Source organism: Hoplias malabaricus, chromosome 15, assembly GCF_029633855.1.
Source record: "Hoplias malabaricus isolate fHopMal1 chromosome 15, fHopMal1.hap1, whole genome shotgun sequence".
Classification (NCBI taxonomy): Eukaryota; Metazoa; Chordata; class Actinopteri; order Characiformes; family Erythrinidae; genus Hoplias; species Hoplias malabaricus.
This window is the reverse complement of record NC_089814.1, coordinates 18744091-18765941: the sequence shown is the minus strand read 5'-3', so window position 1 is coordinate 18765941 and position 21851 is coordinate 18744091. Positions and strand designations below refer to the sequence as shown.

The following is a 21851-nucleotide window of genomic DNA, read 5'->3' as shown; positions in this document are numbered from 1 at the left end:
ACAGCGTTTTCTCAGCAGACACCCGTCTTTAAACAGATATTTAGATGTCACATTTTAGCTCTTTTCCATTCAGTCTAATTTACAGGTTTTTCTTCATTGTACTTTCTTTTATTTTCACTTTTTGAAATTAGACAAATATCCAGTGTCAACATTTTGTAATTTTATATAAGGCCTACTATTGTTTTTCTCAGTGGTCGTGTATTAGTTTATTTTCCTTAATAAAGGTCTCAGTTAATTTAAAATATGTTTGAGGAGATGAAAATATTTTTCTTCATTCACCTGTTCAGATTATATCAGTTTACATTAAATTAATGCCTGCATCGTCCTGAACCCAGAAAATTGTAATTTCATAGACTTTTAAGCACTCGAGTAATATGATATCTAGGAAAAATGTTTTATATTTATTTTAAGTTAGCTTATATCGGCACTATTTATGTTAAAGTTTAAGATTTCACGCTGAGGTTGGACTAAGCAAAATTAGCGCTACTGAGCACTGAATCGATGTGGAAAGTTTCTGCAAATTTATGCGACGAACGAATCTGTGCTGTAGGACGTCGGAGATGTAACTCCTAAAATATATTTAGCCTGGACTGAGACAAGCAAAGTATTAGAGACTTTATACATGAATGTATGCGGTGTGCGGATATGTCATCGTACTCATTCATTCACGCTTATCATGTCAAGTAAAAGATCTTGGCGTGTGTGTTCTCTTTTTACCGTGTAGTGCAAGCGGCTTCCGTAGCTTTTCGTCAATGCACAACAGCGCCACATACGTGTGGCGAATATTGCATATTGTGTACAGTGTGAGGTTTTTATACTCCTGGGATCACACTTTTTATGGAATCCCGTCTTTGTTTCTCTTAAGGGAGGAGTTGTCGGTATCTGCGGTCACGCTCTCCTCGTTAGTATAGTGGTAAGTATCCCCGCCTGTCACGCGGGAGACCGGGGTTCGATTCCCCGACGGGGAGATCAATCGTTTTTCACATTTTAAAATAAATGTTGGTGTCTTATATTACAGAAAAATGATACACACACTATACTCATTATGTAATGTTACATTATTAAACATTTTAAGGTTATACAGAGAATAAATATATGGAGTTAATAAGCAAAATCTTTAATTGTAAAAATGTAAAAATTGTCAGTCCCAACACTAATATTAAGAGATAAAAAAAAAAAAAAAACGCACACAGATGCAGAATTACTTGTAGTTTATTTATCTTGACATTGTTTTGTTTTTTTGTACAGTGACAAGTGGCAGAGTTCTCATGCCTAATGGTAAAAGAATAATATTATTGACAATAAAAAAAAAAGTACCAAAATACAAACCAAAATGATGTATGCGAAATGCAATAATGTGCAAATCATTTAAAATCTGTATTTAATTAAAACAGTACTAAAACATTTCAAATGCTGAAAATATTTTTTTAAGTATATGCCCATTTTTAATTTGAAGCCAGCCACAAATAAAAAAAAATGTAGGTACGTGGCAAAAGTAGACTGTTTCATTTTTGTAATGCTAGAAAAAAATTATTTGATTAATTTGCAGCAGGGCAGAGACAAGATTGGGATTAAAAATAGCAATGTGTTAGAGGCTGAGTCTTTTAGAGGGAAAGAAGGAAAGTGGTTAAGCTTTCTGACTGCACAGACAAATAATGAAGCAATTCAAGACTCACATTTCTCAGTGTATAATATCCAGAAACTAGAATATTTCATAATCTACAGTACATAATATTAATAACAGATTCAAAGAACCCAGAAAACTGCAAGGAAAATGCCCCAAACAAACAGTGGTTGGCTATGATCTTCAAGCCTCCAAGTGGCACTGCATTAAAAAAACAGACATAACTCTGTAGTTGGCTCAAGAACACTTCTAAAAGCCACTGTCTGTTAATACAGTTTGTCAGTGCATCCTCAAATCCAATTTGTGCAACTTAAAACTCTACTGTGAAAAGATTAAACCATATGTAAACAGAATCCAGAAAGACTGCCATGTTTTCTAGGCCTGGGCTTATTTATGTGAACTGTGGTGAAGCAGAGAGCTGTCCTGTGGTTAAAAATTTTTTTAACATGAATGCTGCACCCTCCAAGCTAAACAGGAGAGGGACCATAAGGCTTCCTATAAGCACACAGTTCCAAAGCCAGCATCCATTATGGTATGGGGGTTTATTAGTGCACATGGCATGGGTGATCTTGACATTAGTGCAGGGACCTTTAAAAAAAAGACCTTGCATATTTTAGCCCAATCCCAATTCACATTCTGCATGGATTCCAACAGTACTGCCTTGTAATATAAAAGAGACGCTAAACTATGAAATAAGAAATACTATCACAGAAAACTGAACTGTTAAGCTGTTGATATTCTATATCAAGCAAGAATGGGAAAACATTTCACTTTTAAAACAACAGCATCTCATCTCCAGTGAGTGGTTAAAAGAAGAGGTGATGCAACAGTGGTAAGCATGACCCTGCCCCAACTTTGTTGAATTTTTTTTTGAAAGACATTTGTAATGTCTTTGTAATATATTCTGTAAAATATAGTTTAAATGATTTGCACATCATTGCATTAATTTTATTTACATTTTGCAAAGTGTCCCAAATTATCTAGAAATGGGGTTTGTATTCATTTGCACAAAGATTGGACACAAATCCTGGAATGTTATGAGAATGGGTGCTTCTTTGCCGTCATGACTGCAGAGCTTTATTGTGAAGCAGATGAAATGGCAGTAATGTCTGCGAGGTAAAACATTTGAAAGCTGCCTAAATAAAGTCTTGGTAGCAGGGTGTATGCTGCTTTTTTTTTAAACAGAGTGAAGTGTTTGTTTAGTACGAATCTAAATGTAGTAATATTAATGTAACTACAAATTCTGATGCCTAAATTAGATGTTTTGTTAAATACACATATTAAAAACAAAAAGTTCTCAAATAGCTGCTGCTGTTCTATTCATTTAATAAAATACACCTCAAATATTGAAACTAAATAATTTTCTTAATAATGTGAGTGTATTTGTGTGCATAGTAAAAGCCCCTTCTCTTGAGGGGTGAATCAATGATACAGTTTTACATTTTTGAATACCATCAATTTTATATTTCATCCATTTATGTTTTGATTAAATTATTGCATCTTATTATTCAACACATTATTCAGATTTATTTAAATCTTTACACAACCATGTTTCTGGGTGTGCTTAGAAATGCCTTTAAAATGTGTGTTATTTGAATCTTTGCAAACTGGAATTGCTTTTGGGATTTATTTACCATACATGACAGCTGGTCTCATCATGCTCAATACTATAAAACAAAATTGATGTAAATTGATTCTTCTATACACAATAGAAATACAATATGAAGGTCAAGACCAAGCATACATGCCTAAAACCAGAAGCAGTTTACGTCTGATTTGCAATTACAATGGCCATTTGGTTCCTCACCTATGGTTACATCTACATGAACTTTGGTATTTGAATGCCTACAGAATCTGCTGAGAAATATTAAAATAATTTAGCATTGTAGAGATACAGAAAGTCTAAACAGAAATATGAGAATATAATAGTATTCTTTTATATAAAGTTTTTTTAATCATATTAAAATATATTGTTTTAATTGTCATTCCTGGTAATGAAATGTGCATAGCCCAATTTGTAGGTGAACTGAATTTCTAGCATAAATCAATAAGTAAATAAATGCTGGCTTTTAACATTACAATACTGTGAATTTTCTGAACTAGGTTTAATGATAATGTACATAGCGTCATTAATTTCTCTTTTATGTAGTCTTAAATAATCCTGCAATAATATGAATGAGCATGGAGGATCATCTTCATGGCAATAAAACAACATTCGTGCATTTTCACTGAACTTATTTACGAACAATACAATGAACAGGAATTTTACAGAATGTATGTTGGAGTGCAATTTAAGTTAGGCATGCAAGGTTAAACAGTCTGTCGAAATTAAGCCTGCCAATTCCTCACAGTGTAATGAGAAAATGCATATATACAATTGTACCACACCAAGTGTTGTGGCCTGTTAAAGGGGAATTCCACCAAAAAAAAAAGACTTTCATTGTTTTTAAATATGCCACCGTGCTGGGGACCTTTTATGAAATCTAATGGAAAGACATTGGATGGGTTTTGTGCTTTGAATTTGGGAAAACACTATCTTTAATATTTGTCATGAGAGTATTTTCATTTAAACACTGGAGTGTACATACTCACTACATATGAAGTATATATCATTTAGTTATTTGAACTACAATGCAGCATACTTATTGTGAAATATTCAAAACAGGATTAAGAGAACCTCTTCCATCTTGGAGTTCCCCTTACCCCAGGGAACATGCACCAGATCATATTGTAGCAAAATGTTTCAGTAGGCCAGGAAATTGGAAGTTGGCTATATAGCTTTGTATTATGCTATTAATAATACTTTTTGAAAAAATGTCTGTGACTTGCACGTGTTAAATATGGCCAGTTTTATGTTGAAATTATTTTGGGTGTTTTGGAAACTTGTACTATTTTAACAACTGAATTTTGCTACATTCATAGAACATTTTTCTATTATCACAATATAAAAGAATAACCCACATGATTTCAGTGGAATTTCCTTTTAAAGAGACATCATAGCAGTTTTTCAGTAAACAGGTAAGTACTCCCGATGCATAAATAATATTTCCATGCTAATTTTAAAGTATTAGATTAAAGTAGATTAAAGTAATAAGCTGACTACACCTTATGGCCTATCTTTTGTTCTATGTAGTGGCAGTATGCAGAGAGTTTTAGGCAGAATTCTAATACTGAATTCTGAATTAGTTATAGTTCTTAACGGTAGGTTTAATATAATCACTTGTTTGATTGTCAGTTGTTTGTAAGCTGTGAGTCTATTTCAAAAATTTAAGTGTAGAGCACTAAAAATTCAATACCTGGGTAAAAAACTTTGCTAAACTAAACTAAAGCAATTACAAGATTAGAAGTTAAGGTTACTAAAGCTACAATATGTCTTTACAATTGATCAGTACCTCAGCCATTAAAATTGCAATGTATAATTTATAATATTACACATACGTAATTAGTTGTCTAACTATTCAATTAATAATTAGAAGGATTACTGTATATTTGTTAGGGTTCTTTAGTACATACTTGGTCAAGGATTGAATAAAAGGTAAGGTTGCAATTCTCTGGGTAAAGACATTAGCAGTGGTCTTCACAGGGGAATTTATTATCTGCTACCTAATGCCTAAAACACTTTCTACGCACCCTAAAAGAGAGCTGTAGGTCCATTTGTTCTGAATAAACTATACTGCTTATTCAATTAATCATGCACCATTAATGCAGTTACATTCTGAATGCTATGTTGAGTAAATGCAGTCCTTAATTATGTCTTTTAAGAGTGGAAGAGGTGGAAATGTGGGTGCAGTTAAAAGTGCTGAATCCAGGCAGAGTGACTCTGCCATAAGTGTAGATGTCTCGGTCAAAACCCTGGTTCATCCTCTTCACCAAGTTCTTCTCATAGAGCAATGGGTGGTAGGCACCTAGGGTGCAGGCTGCATCACTGAATCGCTGATAGTAGTGGCATAGCTCAGTTTTGCGTCGTGATGGCAAGAATTCATACACATGGACCACATCACAAAGTGACATCATCAATACTGTCCCTGGGGTGAGACAGAATATGTATTTTAAAAACAGCTTTAGAAAACGGTAGGTAAGAGAAAACGGTAAGAAAGTTACGGTAACTGTAAAATTTTGGTTCTTAAAATGGCCCCTCAAATTATATATATTTTGTTTATATTGTAATAAAAATTTAAACAGGTTTAAATATAATTTAATTAAATCTAAATTTATTTGATTTAAATATAATTATTCATTTAATCTTAATACCTGTTTATAATAATTTAATAAATTACCATCATCTACACTGAAATTGAACAAATCCTACCTAACAGGCCTGAGGATGGTGGATTCTTTTGGATAGGCTCAGCCATGTTGTCTTGTATCCGCTTCCATAGTTGCCATTCCACACTGGGATGTAGGATATAAAAAGGCTGCTGAGGGTGTAGTCGTCTGTAGCGCTGATACTGTTTGAATATTGGGTAATCTGTCTTGTTGTACCACTGAAACATAAAAGACAAACTTTTCAGTAGAAAGTAGTGCTGGGTGGTACTGCAACACAGTAGTTTTAAGTAATTGAACCCAAGCATCATGTGGAACTATATTATAAGTATGTCTGATAATGATTTTTTCAAAAGAAGTGTTTTGTTACATTGAAGATTACATTTATAACGATTTGCAATAGCTTGACTGAGCAGCAAGAAATTTTGGGCCTCCCTGATTATTAATTTTCTTCTCTGTGTTCTCTTCCATCCCATAGCAAATTTTTTCACATAGAAGCTCTTAGCTTGGTAACTTGTCTGGTGATACAAAAGAGTCTTTCTTCTGAGACAGAGCACAGTTTTCATCCTCTCACAGCTATTCTCAGTCTAATATTCTGGCACAGCCCCAATATATGTGTGTCTCTGCCCTTGTGCAGAATGTCTTTAATGCTTTCCACTTTGTGCAGACTGCGCACCTCTTTGGCATGACTGTGATTGGGGTGTGTCTCTCACTTTGAGTGGCTTTCTCTCACTACATATTTCTCTAGAAGAGCCACAAGGGAGGTTTGTTTTCCTTATCCTACGCATACTGTCCTCACCACCTATTTCCCTAGGCTATAGAGGTGTTTCATCTCCCCTCGTGGATTCTACATTTGAAGTATATTTTCCAGCACAGCCATGATAGGTGTATTTTTTCCCCTTTTGATGCTACTTTTTTGCCGCTTAACTTTGGCTCATCTATGATAGAAGTGAGTTTCTTCCCCTCACGAACACGATTCACGAGACGGACGGACGAAGGCGGATGCACTTGCTAAAACACAATGACTTTATTGAAACACAAGATAATAATAAACCATAGACAGACCTAGATAACTTGACATGATATAAGACAGAGAGACTTTGACAGATAGAGAGGGAACGGGACAGAGAAACCTAGAGGGAGCTAAACAGACAGAGAAACAGACTCAACCTAGACATAGAACTAAATAGACAAACCTGGACACAGAGCTAAACAGAAAACTAAACAGAAAGAGCTAAACAGACTGAACGGTAATGACAGACAGGGAGAGACACAAGGAAGAAAACAAACAGAGAACAAACCAAATCGAGGGACAGACAGACTGGACTCAGCAACGTGACAAAGGAAGAAAAACAACAAGACTGGGAACTGGAATGAAACGAGCACGAGAACGAATGACCAACAAGAGAAAGTGATACAAGGGGACATAAATACTTAACACAGACAAGATGTACCTGAGACAGATAACGAGGGGGAGGAGGAAAGGCGGGACATGGGCGGAGACATGGACAACAACAAACAGAGCCATGTGCTGAGAGAGCACATGGCGGGGAAAACAGACATGACAGGATGAGGGCGTGACACTCACTATTAATATTCCAGCGTGGCCTTGCGACTGATGGCTCATGCCTTGGCAAATGCATGATGGCCACATTGAATACCCTTCCTGCCTTGGTGCAGGCCACCTTCAAGCCCTGGAAACCACTCAGCCTGTAAGGGATCTCTCTCCCCAAGTGTGGACATTCTGGATGGTAATGCAGTCTCCACTGCAGCTACCAATTCTCTGTTCATTTTGGAGAGTGATACTGGGGCTGCTACAATTTTTGTTTTGCCTTCACCTTCATGCTTTTTCAAAACATGCTGTCATGTACATTATTGTGCAAAGGTTTTAGGCACAGTAAGTGTTTATTTGCTATAAAAAAACAAACAAACAAGAAATAATGCCCAACATTAAAATAAAATCAAATAACATTATTCCAGTAAGTGTGATATTCTGTGTGTGAATGTGTTGGTTTAACTTTTTCCAAATTGCACCTTGTGGCAGTCCGTATTATTTGAGGTTATCATCCAATACCTAGTTTTACTGGTTAATAAATAATGATTTTAAATAATGTGTGCTGTTGATTAACAATTTGAACAAACCATTGTTCTTAAACTCACTCACACCTACTACTATATAGAAGAATTATCTTATTTCTTTTTTGTTTTATATTATTATGTTTTTTTGTATATATAACTTTATACAAGCACCACACTTACTAAGAAGGCATTAGTTTAAATATATATCATTATCTTAGGTGCCTAAGACTTCTGCACAGTACTGTACAAGTCCAGCTGGCAGCTTTGCCTTGACTTCATGAAAAACTCTTTCAACAGACTGCCAACTTCTGTTCAGATGTCAGCCACTTCCTATTTGCCATCTCAGACAGACGTAGTTCAGCCAATGCAGCCATCCTGCAGGGGGAATTACAGTCCCTTCTCTCAAAAGGCACCACAGGTTAAATAGCCCTATACCAGCACTGTTCAGTTTACTTTATCATGTCCAATAAAGACAATTAACCCATTTCAATATACTGTGTACAGCAGACATCCTGACTGGGGTTTTCAGTGATATTGAAGAAAAGCTTACTATCACCAATCCATTCAGTTCATAGGCATCAGCCTGGTTTCCCAGTCTGAAATTGCTGAAAATGTCAGCATAAATCAACTCAGAAAATCATGTTCATTACAATTTACATATATACTTCCAAGAGATGTTTACAACAGCCTCCCACATCCTGCTGCCAAGCAGCAGCCTTTTGTAAAACTGTACCACTACAGTTTTGGATAGCACCGCTGGGCCTTGATTTCAACATGAAAATGTGCTGGTAACTATTGACCGTGTATGTGAATATGCCAATATTGCTTCTTTCTAGCAGTGGGTATACTGAGGCTCTGCCAGCATATAGAGGGAAGTTGTTACCACAATGCTTTGCTGGATTGTGGTATGGCAGGACAATGCCTTTTGAGGCTCCTGGAAACTTTAACAAGACTCAGAACATATACATCTGTTGTGAGCAGTATTTATGGCCTTGCATCACTTCCTATCTGGGCTACAATACACCATGTCCTCATTCGATTGGACAATGTAAGAACAGGGCAGTACCCATGCTCTACCAGCCTTACATTTGACATGCTGCATATTGCAGTGAGCAATATGTGCAATTTTCCTGCTCTTTGGAGGTAGCGGTGGACATCTTTGACAGCAGGGAAACCACACACTCACTGCTGTTTTTCTTGAAAGGATGAGGAAGATGTAATGGGTCTGGATGCTCTAGCACACGATTGGCCACTGCATGCCTTCCCTCCCATCCCCTTTCTCTTAAATGTTCTACTCAAGGTTCACTTGTAACAAGCACTGAGTTCTTAGTTGTTCACACCATTGTCTGCAATACTTTACTCTCTCCTACAAGGGACTGCCTTGCCCCTACTGTAGAGAATGTAACTTCTCTCCCAACTTAAAAGCAAGTTAACCCAGAGCAACTCCAACCAGCCAGAGGCATGAAACAAAATGTTACATAGGTAACTTGTTCTTTAAATGTTGGATGACTGCTAGATCTGTAAACGACTCAGAAACGATGCAGTCCGAGGGAAGGTGTCTGATGTGAGTGGTGAATAATGGCTGAGACACACTCTAGAGACCACAGGCTGAGACACACTCTGGAGACCACAGGCTGAGACACACTCTGGAGACCACAGGCTGAGACACACTCTGGAGACCACAGGATGAGACAAACTCTGGAGACCACAGGATGAGACAAACTCTGGAGACCACAGGATGAGACATACTCTGGAGGTCATTCGGCATTCATAGAACGACAGTTTAATTCATTAAATCATTCATTGTCTGTAATCACTTACTCATTTCGGGGTCACAGCACAGTCACATATGGAGCTAATAATTTCATTACATCTATGGTATGGTATGTGCTCCACTTACAAATTGGTGATCATATATTTTGTATTAATTTTCCACTACATTTAGTACTTTTTCTTGCCAGGGTAAAAAGACTACAAGGAACCAAAGTGCGGTGCAAAACAATGCTAGGTCAAATGCTAAAAACCTGTACTAGCTTACTTAAATTCCTGTTTGTTACCCTCATAGCCAAATGCAGAAGAAACTAAATGACAAATTCAATCATCTTTGTTGTTGCTGCTGTTTTTGTGTTTCTACATACAATGTATTTGTGTGAGAAACACAAGAGCACGCTGCCTAATTTTGAACACTGAAATTAAACAAACACTTTATTTTACCTATCAGAAATGCATTTACATTCAGGGTTGTCCAGTGTATTTATGAGATTACTAAATTACTAAATTTAGTTAAATATAGAGCAGAAAATGAAAGGCTTGTTGATAACAGAAATGTCTTCACAAATAAATATCAGATTGATCAGTTTAAAAAGATTTAGTTATGTTAAGCCCAACTAGTCAATGGCATTTAAGCAGTAGTGATATACAGAGCTGAATGGTTGCAAGGAGAAAGGCGTCCCAATTCTGCTCTCAACTTTCCAACCCCTTGAACATTTGAATTATTCCACCTCATCAAAGTCCTCAAAATACACACTTCAAGGTAGGCCTTAGTGTTTAGAGCAAGAACAGTGTGTGATTGTGTATTCCATTCATTATTTAGAATTGTAAGTATACTGCACTGTATGAACAGGTCCATAAGTCTTAGGATAATTCTCAAATAAAACCCAACTAAGTATAATTCTAGGAGAACCCCAAAAAAATGTAAACCTTGAATTATAGAACCAATTTTCACACCTCTAACCCATGATTCTATAAAAATAACCTTGCAGGAAGTTTTAAAATATAAAAGCAGAATAAAAAGAGAAGCCGAAAAAAATGATGTTTTAGACACCCCTCGCTCTCGGTTGAAGTTCAAAGGAGATCGGGCTTTTGCTGCAGCCGCTCCAAGACTTTGGAACAGTCTCCCACTCTTTATAAAACAATCCCCTACAATAGTAACTTTTAAGTCCAATTTAAAAACCTATTTATTTTCTCTGGCCTTTGGGTCCTTTTAAATTACCTTAGCCATTTGTCTCTGCCTTGGTTTATGTTGTCTTGTTATCTGTATTTTTCTCCACAACATTTTATTGTTGGATTCTTTTATTTGTTTTATTTCTTTTACATGTATGTTTTATAATTTTATCTGGTTTGTTTTGTTAGTTGATTTTTATTGTGCAGCACTTTGGCTGACATTCACTGTCTTTTTAAATGTGCTATATAAATAAACTTGACTTGACTTGACTTGATGTGAGTTGTATGTTTCCTTTAAAAGATATTGCGGAAACAATAAGTCATTCATTCAATTTATAAAAAGCAGGAAGTAACAAAAAGGGAACAAAAGTTCCTCTGTTCATGTTCATGCACCTTCCATGTTTATGTTCAAGGGTTGAAATCAAAAGGCTTATTTTATTTTATATTATTTGTGACAATTTTATAAACTCTACTATTGTGAGATTTCCAGTCACAATACCTGAATATCTGAAAAGCACAAAATAACTTACAAAATTATACATGCAAGCTAAATAACATGCTGCTCCCTGTTTTGTGAATAAAAAGGCAAGAGCATGTAACAGTATTTAAAATAAACACAATGTTTAAGAACAAGTTTAAGAACATTTAGCAAAAAATGCATTCAAGAAATGTCCTTAATGCATAGACTGATAGTGAGAATACTACAAACTTATTTTATTAGTTTGCATAAATTGCCTTTTTTTTTTTACCTCATTAAGATCTGAAGAGTATGGTGCAGGGTCCCAGGCTACTAAAGTCCCAATACTATATAAAGAACTGGAGAGGAAGTGATGATCTTCTGAGGCCATCACCTTAAAATAAATAAATATCATTAGGAGTTATTTTGATATTTCGTAATATTACATACATAAAGTAAAAGTTGACAGATACCTGGGAATTGATTAAGCGCACTGTAGTTTTAGATCCCACATCTTTTTCAAATCCCACAGTGGGTGCAGCATTGAATCTTACCACTGCATCATGAGAATCTGGAGTTAAAAAAAAAATAAAACAGTTTTTTCAAAAACATTTAAATTTTAGTTGAGATTAGGCATCATTTACTTACAGCAAACTGTTTAATAAATAATTTTATTAATGTTACACCTAAATAATTTTAGGTAATGTTCTTTTATTCATTCATTGTCTATAACCGCTTATCCAGTTCAGGTCGCAGTGGGTCCAAACCCTACCCAGAATCACTGGGCACAAGGCAGGAAAACACTCTGGAGGTGGCGCCAGTTCTTCACAGGGCGACACACACTCACACCTATGGACAATTTTGACTCACTCACGAAGCACATGGAGGAATTTTCGTTGTCAAACATTTCATTCCACCTTACGTGTCTGATAATGAATTGCCGTTATTCGTCAGGTTGTTGAATTCTCTGTACCACCTTAACAGCTGAAGCAAGCTCTATAGCTTTTGAAACTTTTTGAACCAACTGTTGTTCCACTTTATCTATTTAAATCACAAACCAATTGTATTATTCAACCAATTATTCACAATTTTTGTATTCAAGCTTTTAGTTCCACCTTAAATGTCTGTTTATTTGCTTTGTGCTCCAGCTTTTTATTGAATACTTGTTTCTACCTTAAACAGCTATGCAAAGCTAAAGCTAGAACTAGATTTATAAACAAAACTCGTTTTGAAACAGTTATGCTGTGTACTACAAATCTTGATTTATCCATTCAACCTTAAATAGATGAATATTCGAGACTTTTCAAACACAATTCTTACCACTTAATTTGTTTAAAACACACACACACCATGGAGAAACACACATGAATCTGCATTAATTTCTTTAAAACAAACAAACAATGGTATTTACACTTTTCAATCATATTGTTATTCACCTTCGTATAAAACACACAAAACACAGTCCTGACCCCTTTCAAAAGTCTCTATGTCTCAGTTTCTTTATATAAAACTCACAGCCTATATCGTTTACTCCTTTTAATCTATGTATAGCCATCTGGATTCCGGACTGGCCACTTCTCAAGGAGATTAATCTGCCAGCTATGCTGTGAGAGCAGTGTTTTAGCATTGACTGTTTCCTTAATCTATGATCACACACCCTGGACATTTTATGACTAATTACAGTAAATATTCTACAGATTGCTCCTTTAAGTAAAAGTTGTTAAGTAAATGTTAATTTGCAAAACTAGTTCATGTCTAGTTATCTGTTTAACATATTTTAGCTCACGTATTATCTATCCTATAAATCCAGATTTTGGTCAGATGAAATTTCAATAGTAAGTCAAGAATTCCATCCATTCAGCATGTATTCTGTTTGGGTTCTGCTGTTAAGTCATTGATACAAACAAAGTTGAAATTGGCTAATGTGGACCATATTAATTACCAACACAAAATTTAAATTGTATACTGACAAAAAGTGCCAGGAAAACCATCATAATATAAATTATTTGAAATTAAATCAGCACTGGCTGTTAAATTGGCCTCAGAGCATATTTTCCATTTGGTTGTTGTTGATTAGCACCACTACTAATCAGTATAAAGCTGACCTGATCTCAACCTCCAAACATAGCTGAGATCACTCATGTTGTGCTGCTACACACTGCATACTGCCTCTGGCTTTCATTGAAATTGAATGTAATGCATTGACGCTGTCATCACCAACACCAGTATGTTATGCATGGCTCATGGTTGGTGGTGTGAGGATGCATTGATGTATATCAGGTTCATAGCCTCAGGGAAGGAAGCAACAGTGTTGTTTCCTCCTACCATTTATACATATATAAGTGTGATGAACAAAGTGTGAAATACTGTTGCTTTACTTCATACATTTGCAAAGGTTACAAACACAGAAACATGCCTGATTTGATTGAAAAAACAACATTTTTTTTTTCAAGGTGTTTAAGGTGCTACATATTTTATATTAGTTACAAACAAAATCAACAAGTTTTTGCAAATGTAAAATTAAGTGCATGTCGTTTGTAAGATAAGTCTTCATTTTTATATATTACATTGGCTGAGGTACCCTTGAGCAAGGCACCCAACCACTACACAATTCACGACCTTTAGTGCAATAGTGTGTGTTTGTGTGTGTGCTCCTTGCCATGGAAGTGTTATTTGTCATTGTACATTTTCCACGTTTGTCGTGATATTTATTTTGAACCAAAGCCATTATGTTATAAAACGTATTATTTTATCAAGCATTTTTTCAGATCACAGTCTGAGACTACCAAAAATACTCCACTAAAATAAAGTGATGTATACACACCGATTTCTTTTCCTAATCCGGAGTTTCGTAGAGAGCCTGCAGATGACACAACTGCGCATGATTTAAATGGACCAAGGGCAGCAGTCAGGGGTCTTGCAGGTAGTTGAGAGGCCCAAGAAAATCCAGCAAATGGTTCCATTTCTGGTGTTAACGTGGTGATTTTCACCATCTCTTTTAGTTGGCACAGGAGTTCAGGGCCACTCAGTTTATGTCGTCTCGTTGCACCCTCTGATCCGGAGAGCTGCACTCCATATTTATTCATTGCCTTAAAGAAAAAAAAAAAACATTAATAAAGTAGGTAAGGGAACTTCCCAAATAAAAAATATTTGCCTTTCACATAATGTATGCGATCTAATGACCTATTTTGTTTCTAGTTTAGAGTGAAATAATGTGATTCATTATTTTTTTAACTTTTGTAACCTCTTCATCCTGATCAGGGTTGCAATGAGTCTGGAGCATAACCCAAGGGGTAAGACAGGAACACACCTGCCTACACTACATGGTGCCAGTCCATCACAGGGCATCACACATGAAATAATATTAGTGAATTGCATTCCATGCAGCTGTGTTTAATCCTCTGAGGATTATGTAAAATTATTTTTTTTAAGTGACATCAATCCTCATAGAGACTTCACAGAAGCAAGAGTGTTTGATGTGTCATACTGATGTGTGTCAATATTTTTTTAATTTTCTTGAATATCAAAATCAGTTAAGGTAAATCCTCAATTACTACAACTTCTAACAAAATATACTGTAATAAGACATAAACCTGTGTGTAAGAATAGTGATAAACTTTCATTTCATAATAAATAAAAAACACATTATTATTATATGAAAATTATTATTATTACAACAGATATTTCAGAGTATCCTATGCAATATGTTCGCTTTTTTAGTCTTAATATGGTTTGACAAAGTATCTGCACATGGGTTTTGACCTTAATATCCAGCTGAGCCACATCATATGTAGCTAATCTCAACAAATTATCTAACTAGCTGCTGGCATCACCAGCTCTCACTCTCACTCACTCTGGCCAAAACATTACACATTAATTTACTAAAAACATATTTGTGCCTTTATGAATTTTTTTTACAGTTACTGTATAGCTAACATTGACTGATGAAACAGACAGAGTTGGTGTAGAAGTTAATTAATTTGGTTATGGATTATTTTGATGAATCTATGTTTAATAAAATGTACATTTTATTTTAGAGGATGGTGTATTTGTGTACAGTTAATAATAATTTCTTTAGAGCCTTGGTCTTATTTCAGAATTTCCAATATTCACTTGCACACTTTGCTTACAGCAGTAGCTGCAGAAAACAAGTAAAAGTTCAAAGCAAAGAAATGTTTTCTGAGACATATAAGTCTGCTTAGTGAGCACGTTCATGTTCAGTCTATTCCTTTAGCATTCTTTGCCATGTAGAATCTTTATCAATTTACTTCTTGCCTCCATGAGTGGGGTTATTGAAACTGTTAGTGTGTAGGGACCACAGAAACAGGAGTGGGGTTGCCTAGCAGTCTACTGATCCAGACTTCTACTGTCTACTGAGCAGTCTACTGATCCAGAAGTTCCAAACTTCTTCTAGCATTATCATGGGTTTCCATGGCCGAGCAGCTGCATGCAAGCTTTGCAAGCACAATGGCAAGCATTATATGGTGTGGTGTAAAGCATGTAACCACTGGACTGTGAAGCCATGGAAATGTGTTCTGTGATGAATCACACTTCTCTATCTAAGTGTCTGATGGATGGGTCTGGGGTTTCAAATTCCAGGAGAATGTTACATGTCTGATGCACTGAGTCAACTATAAAATTTGGTGGATGTGGATAATGCTGAGGTGTTTTTTTATGGGTTTATGGGTATAAAAAATTATTTTGTTCCTTGTGAAGGAAAATCTTAATTGTTCAGCATAGCAACAGATTTTGGAGAGTTGTTTACTTAAACTTTGTAGGAACACTTTGGATAAAGCTCTTTTCTGTTTCATCAGGTTTGTTCTCCAGTGCACAAAGCAAGATTGATAAATGCATGCTTGGGTGAATTTGGTGTGGAAGAATGTCAGGCAGCTCTGATCTTAACCCCATCAAACACCCTTGGGATGAAATAGAACAGAGACTGTCATCCAGGCCCCCTTGCACAACATCAGTATCTGACTTCACAAACTCTTCTGGATGAATAAGTAAAAAATCATACAGAAACACTTAAATAATCTCACCTGATAGTTCTGCACTACCTTCCTCAGCCGTTTTCCAAGCATGGTACTAGACATTTCATCATCCCATATTTCTCCTAGAGCTCCATTAGGTCCAAAGAATTCTGCGTCCCCTTTATGACTCCCTGCATCTCTTCTTCTACCTCCAAGGATAGTCTCAAGCGCTCGTCTTAAGGGCCTGCCCAGGAGCCAGGAGAACAGGCCATGCGGTTCCCTTTCTCTGCTCCTGAAGGAGTGGTCTTTGTGACTGCCCTCTATAGTGTGTGTGGAAGAGGACAAGACTGGGATAGGCTTTTGAGGATCTCCTGGAATGACGCCTGGGAGCTTTTGAGGATCCATATATATATTTTTAGCTCCTACTCCCCGCAGCACCTGTAATTGTTTTGTGAAAATAGATTATTCTTAGATACAAAGACACTACATAGGTACGAATTTACTTTCTAATTTAATTTGTGAAATTCCTCTGAAACAAAAAGTAATTTTAATGTAAACACCATGTATATTAGTACATTGAGAAGGACCTTTCTGTACCTTTACAATGGAGTGTGCTCGAGGTTGTGCTCGTGTCCTTGCCCTCACACCGAAGATTGCATCAGTAACAGGGACACTGTTTTCAGCACATAATGTGTACAACACAGCCATGGTCATGCAAAATAGAGCCATGCACAAAGCTCCTCGACGAGCTCGACGGCGCAGCCTCCATAGCAGGCTTACACGATCCATTGCAGCACCTGGGATCTGGGGAAGACAAAATTTATTAACAAATAGCAGAGTTTCATTGTGCTTTGTACTCATAAGTTTCAGGACATATGACTTACCATACCAATCATCATCACATACTTGTGAGAAATCTACCCTCTTTTGCTTATATGTATTGGGGCATAATATTTACATAGCTGAAACTCTTAAGTTAGGTACTTACTTAACAGTAATTACCTGTTAAGTGAGCTGTAATATAAAATAAGTACTGAGTAAGTAAAGGGTATGATACTAGATATATGTGCCTTATTTGTAAAATATTTGTAAGAAATAATAGCCACATATTTCTAGTAGCATACCCTTTATTTATTGTTATCAAATATTGTTACCAAATATTGCTCTTTATGCTATTCCTCAGAGAAAATTAGGTCTTTAGCTCTTGATCCTGGAAGATATACAGAATGGAAACTGCAGTCACATAATAAAGCCAGATTAAATAAGTGGGCTCTGGAGGATGGAGGGCTAATGCTGAGTTATGACATGGCCCAGATTGAATTGGAGCATTAAGATCAGTCAAAGTGATAAATACAGTGATATGGTTTTAGTAAGTGTCCTTATATATATATATATATATATATAGATCTACTGATATTATGTCCAAAACATTGTAGACAGCTCCTCAACAAACATTTTGTTGCAAAAACAGCCTTTACATTTCTGTGAAGGCTTTACAATAAATGTTAGAACATCATAGTCTGGAACTTCCCTGCTGTATTTCTTTGTTTATTTTGTACACTGAATATTGGAAGATTTTGAGCATAGGAAATTTTCATTCAGCATTTTAGAATACAGACATCTGGTGAAACAATAAACTCTGTAAGAAGTATAGGGTTGCACGCTTTATTTGTAGTGCAAACAGCAATAGCTGCAAGTATGAGAGGCCGTCTAGGGCAAAACACAATGAAACACTTGCACACTACACACTGAAAAATCTTTATGTGCACACTACATTGAAACACTTCAACACTATATTGAAACACATGTGCACTACACTGAAATACTTGCACACACCACACTGAAACACATGCAAACTACGCCTGTATATCTCAGTGTAACAGCAAGGTAGTTTCTGAAGAACTGAGCATGCTCAGTAGCACAGAGCACAGAGAATTCTTGGTAACTAAGGGCCGCAAAGGATAAGTCCCAAGAGTGACACTAGTCTTTTCACCTAAAATGAGTCTTGTTACAAAAATGATAATAGGACATTAGAGCCATTTGAAGGTATATACTTTTGTACTTTTACTCGAGTGGAGATATACAATGAGGACGTTTTCTTTTACTGGAGTAATATTTTACCTTGATTATCTGTACATTTACTCAAGTACGTGGTTTGTGTACTTTGTCCACCACTGCTGAAAGTCAGACAATGTAAGTAAGCAGTAAAAAATCCATGTAATAAAAAGAAAACTACATGTTTTTTATTCCTGTAATTTTTTTAATTAAACATTGCAAAGCATAACATTCAGTTTAGATCAACAAAAGCAATACATACAGCTTCAACTCAAAGTTCAATTCATATTCTACTCTGTCAGTGGTTTACAGTCTATTTACATTCTGTGCAGATTAGTTTAGCTTAGAAACCCTTATCTTTATTTGAAAATGTTTGTGTAGTAATTTATATATATTATATATATTTTATAAAACGTATACATACAAAAATGTCTCATTTCTCTTCCCCACGACACTATAATGACAATAACATGTCATTAAGTTACATGTTACATGTTCTATATATACCTCAGGTGTAACTGTATTACAGTTACATGTTCTATATATACCTCAAGTGTAACTGTATTACAGTTACATGTTCTATATATACCTCAAGTGTAACTGTATTACAGTTACATGTTCTATATATATCTCAAGTGTAACTGTATTACAGTTGCATGTTCTGTATATACCTCAGGTGTAACTGTATTACAGTTGCATGTTCTATATATACCTCAAGTGTAACTGTATTACAGTTACATGTTCTATATATATCTCAAGTGTAACTGTATTACAGTTACATGTTCTATATATATCTCAAGTGTAACTGTATTACAGTTGCATGTTCTGTATATACCTCAGGTGTAACTGTATTACAGTTGCATGTTCTATATATACCTCAAGTGTAACTGTATTACAGTTGCATGTTCTGTATATACCTCAGGTGTAACTGTATTACAGTTACATGTTCTATATATACCTCAGGTGTAACTGTATTACAGTTACATGTTCTATATATACCTCAAGTGTAACTGTATTACAGTTGCATGTTCTGTATATACCTCAGGTGTAACTGTATTACAGTTGCATGTTCTATATATACCTCAAGTGTAACTGTATTACAGTTACATGTTCTATATATACCTCAAGTGTAACTGTATTACAGTTGCATGTTCTGTATATACCTCAGGTGTAACTGTATTACAGTTGCATGTTCTGTATATACCTCAGGTGTAACTGTATTACAGTTACATGTTCTATATATACCTCAAGTGTAACTGTATTACAGTTGCATGTTCTGTATATACCTCAAGTGTAACTGTATTACAGTTACATGTTCTATATATACCTCAAGTGTAACTGTATTACAGTTGCATGTTCTGTATATACCTCAAGTGTAACTGTATTACAGTTGCATGTTCTGTATATACCTCAGGTGTAACTGTATTACAGTTACATGTTCTATATATACCTCAGGTGTAACTGTATTACAGTTACATGTTCTATATATACCTCAAGTGTAACTGTATTACAGTTACATGTTCTATATATACCTCAAGTGTAACTGTATTACAGTTACATGTTCTATATATACCTCAGGTGTAACTGTATTACAGTTACATGTTCTGTATATACCTCAGGTGTAACTGTATTACAGTTACATGTTCTATATATACCTCAGGTGTAACTGTATTACAGTTACATGTTCTGTATATACCTCAGGTGTAACTGTATTACAGTTGCATGTTCTGTATATACCTCAGGTGTAACTGTATTACAGTTACATGTTCTATATATACCTCAGGTGTAACTGTATTACAGTTGCATGTTCTGTATATACCTCAGGTGTAATTGTATTACAGTTGCATGTTCTGTATATACCTCAAGATTAATCTTTAACAAAATCCAAAGTTTTAGCTTTTTCCCTGAGACCCTCACTACAGACACGTAAGGTCTGACATTTCTTAAAAAATCAATTATTTCCAATAAAATTAAAAATCTGTCAGCATACCAGAATATGTTTTGGGTTATATTTGTCTAATTAATATGTTCAGTAAAAACAGATGTGGCCCAGCACGAAGCTGTTCATAACTGTCATTACATACGTAAAGAAATGTCCTGGTTTCAATGCGATGTGTCTGCGTAATTATTGTTTTAATATGAATTCGATATTTGTATGCGTGTTTGAGAGAGATGGTTTGTGTGTGTGTGTGTGTGTGTGTGTGTGTGTGTGTGTGTGTGTGTGTGTGTGTGTGTGTGCAAACCAGTTTCCTAAGGGAGATAATGAAGAAATTGTCAACAAACACTTATTATATTGTCACTAACGTACAAAACCAGTCTGACGCTGTAAGATTTCACCATTCATCTTTTTTTTTTTGACATTTTCTTCTTTCCACAAAAGATGGCCTCTTGATCTTGCTCGTCTTTTTGTTCTCATCATAAAAGCGCACCAGTCACTGTGAGTTGGATTCAATAATGCGGATTTTTAGAAAACAGCAGGCCTGTCTTATAATGAGAAAAATAAAGACTGTGCTGGAAAAAAAATAATGCTTTCAGCCTTTTGATGGAGTTTACCCGCAGGACGCGTCCGGTATTAAAAATACGACACCTTATCTGCATCAGTGAGAAAACTGACGCCCGTGCAGAAGCTCATTCAATTAGCGCATTGTTTTAAACAAAGGCGCGGCGTTATGTGGCTTTATCACCGAAGTATGCAAAAATATCCTAACCGTTACTGAAGTTGACAAATGAACTGACGCTCTGTGGAGGATTTTACACACTGAAGACAGTGACACGCGTTGATTTGCTGTATGGCAATGCAGCAAAACGTGTGCGGAATGGATCGGATGAGAATAAAGTAGCGCTCTTACCTTGTATCCCATGTTCTTCTGACGATGTATTCTACAAGACGAGCAACTTCAGTCCCATCGCCGTTCTCTAGGTTTTTATCTCCATTCAGACCTGCAGATTATTGATATGTAAAAATATACTGGCAGGTCCAATAAATAATATGGATAAATCCATGCATATCCGCGCGTTTAATATGAAGGTGAAGCGATGCGGTTTGAGAAGATCTGTACCCCGCAGAAATAGGACTCTGTTATTTCTTCATTCATTATATGATCATTATGCTGCGTTGTGGAAATCCGCCATATTTATTTACCTCGCGACCGTCTGCGTTTGCTGATTGGCAGACGGACTGGAAGAGAACAAACACGATACTACAGACGACTCTCATCCCAACGCTGTAGGAGATGTGGAAATGCCATAATGGAGCAAAGGAAACCTGGGAACACCGCATTTAGCCAATGGACATGAAAAATAGCCAGAAAGATAACATGAAAACATATATAAAAACGAGAGCCTCTTTCACTCCAAGACTTTAACCCAAATGTAAAGAAATTTTGACAAAGCTACTATAATCTCACCACAATCATTCTCTCCTATATTATACACTACAAGCAATCACTCTTGCCAAAAA

The 21851-nt window shown here is 35.8% G+C and overlaps 1 protein-coding gene and 1 non-coding gene across 2 annotated transcripts; one reads left to right on the top strand and one right to left on the bottom strand.

The window, feature by feature from the left end:
- Window positions 1–896: 896 nt before the first annotated feature.
- On the top strand, window positions 897–968 carry trnad-guc (transfer RNA aspartic acid (anticodon GUC)). Its single transcript has one exon. It is a non-coding gene; the product is annotated as a tRNA-Asp (tRNA).
- A 245-nt stretch (window positions 969–1213) lies between these two features.
- Window positions 1214–21481, bottom strand: st6gal1 (ST6 beta-galactosamide alpha-2,6-sialyltranferase 1). Its single transcript, XM_066645841.1, has 8 exons — window positions 21241–21481; window positions 16934–17140; window positions 16406–16774; window positions 14191–14455; window positions 11840–11937; window positions 11659–11760; window positions 5934–6108; window positions 1214–5649 (listed from the first exon to the last, which is right to left on the bottom strand). Exons 1-8 carry the CDS (start codon window positions 21250–21252, stop codon window positions 5369–5371), a joined length of 1509 nt encoding a protein of 502 aa, XP_066501938.1. The 5' UTR covers window positions 21253–21481; the 3' UTR covers window positions 1214–5368.
- Window positions 21482–21851: the final 370 nt, after the last annotated feature.

Coding starts and splice junctions, on each gene's coding strand:
- st6gal1 (XM_066645841.1), bottom strand. Junction 16,775..16,933: donor GAGCACACTCCATTGTAAAG/GTACAGAAAGGT, acceptor AAACAATTACAG/GTGCTGCGGGGAGTAGGAGC. Junction 14,456..16,405: donor AGGTAGTGCAGAACTATCAG/GTGAGATTATTT, acceptor TTTTTCTTTAAG/GCAATGAATAAATATGGAGT.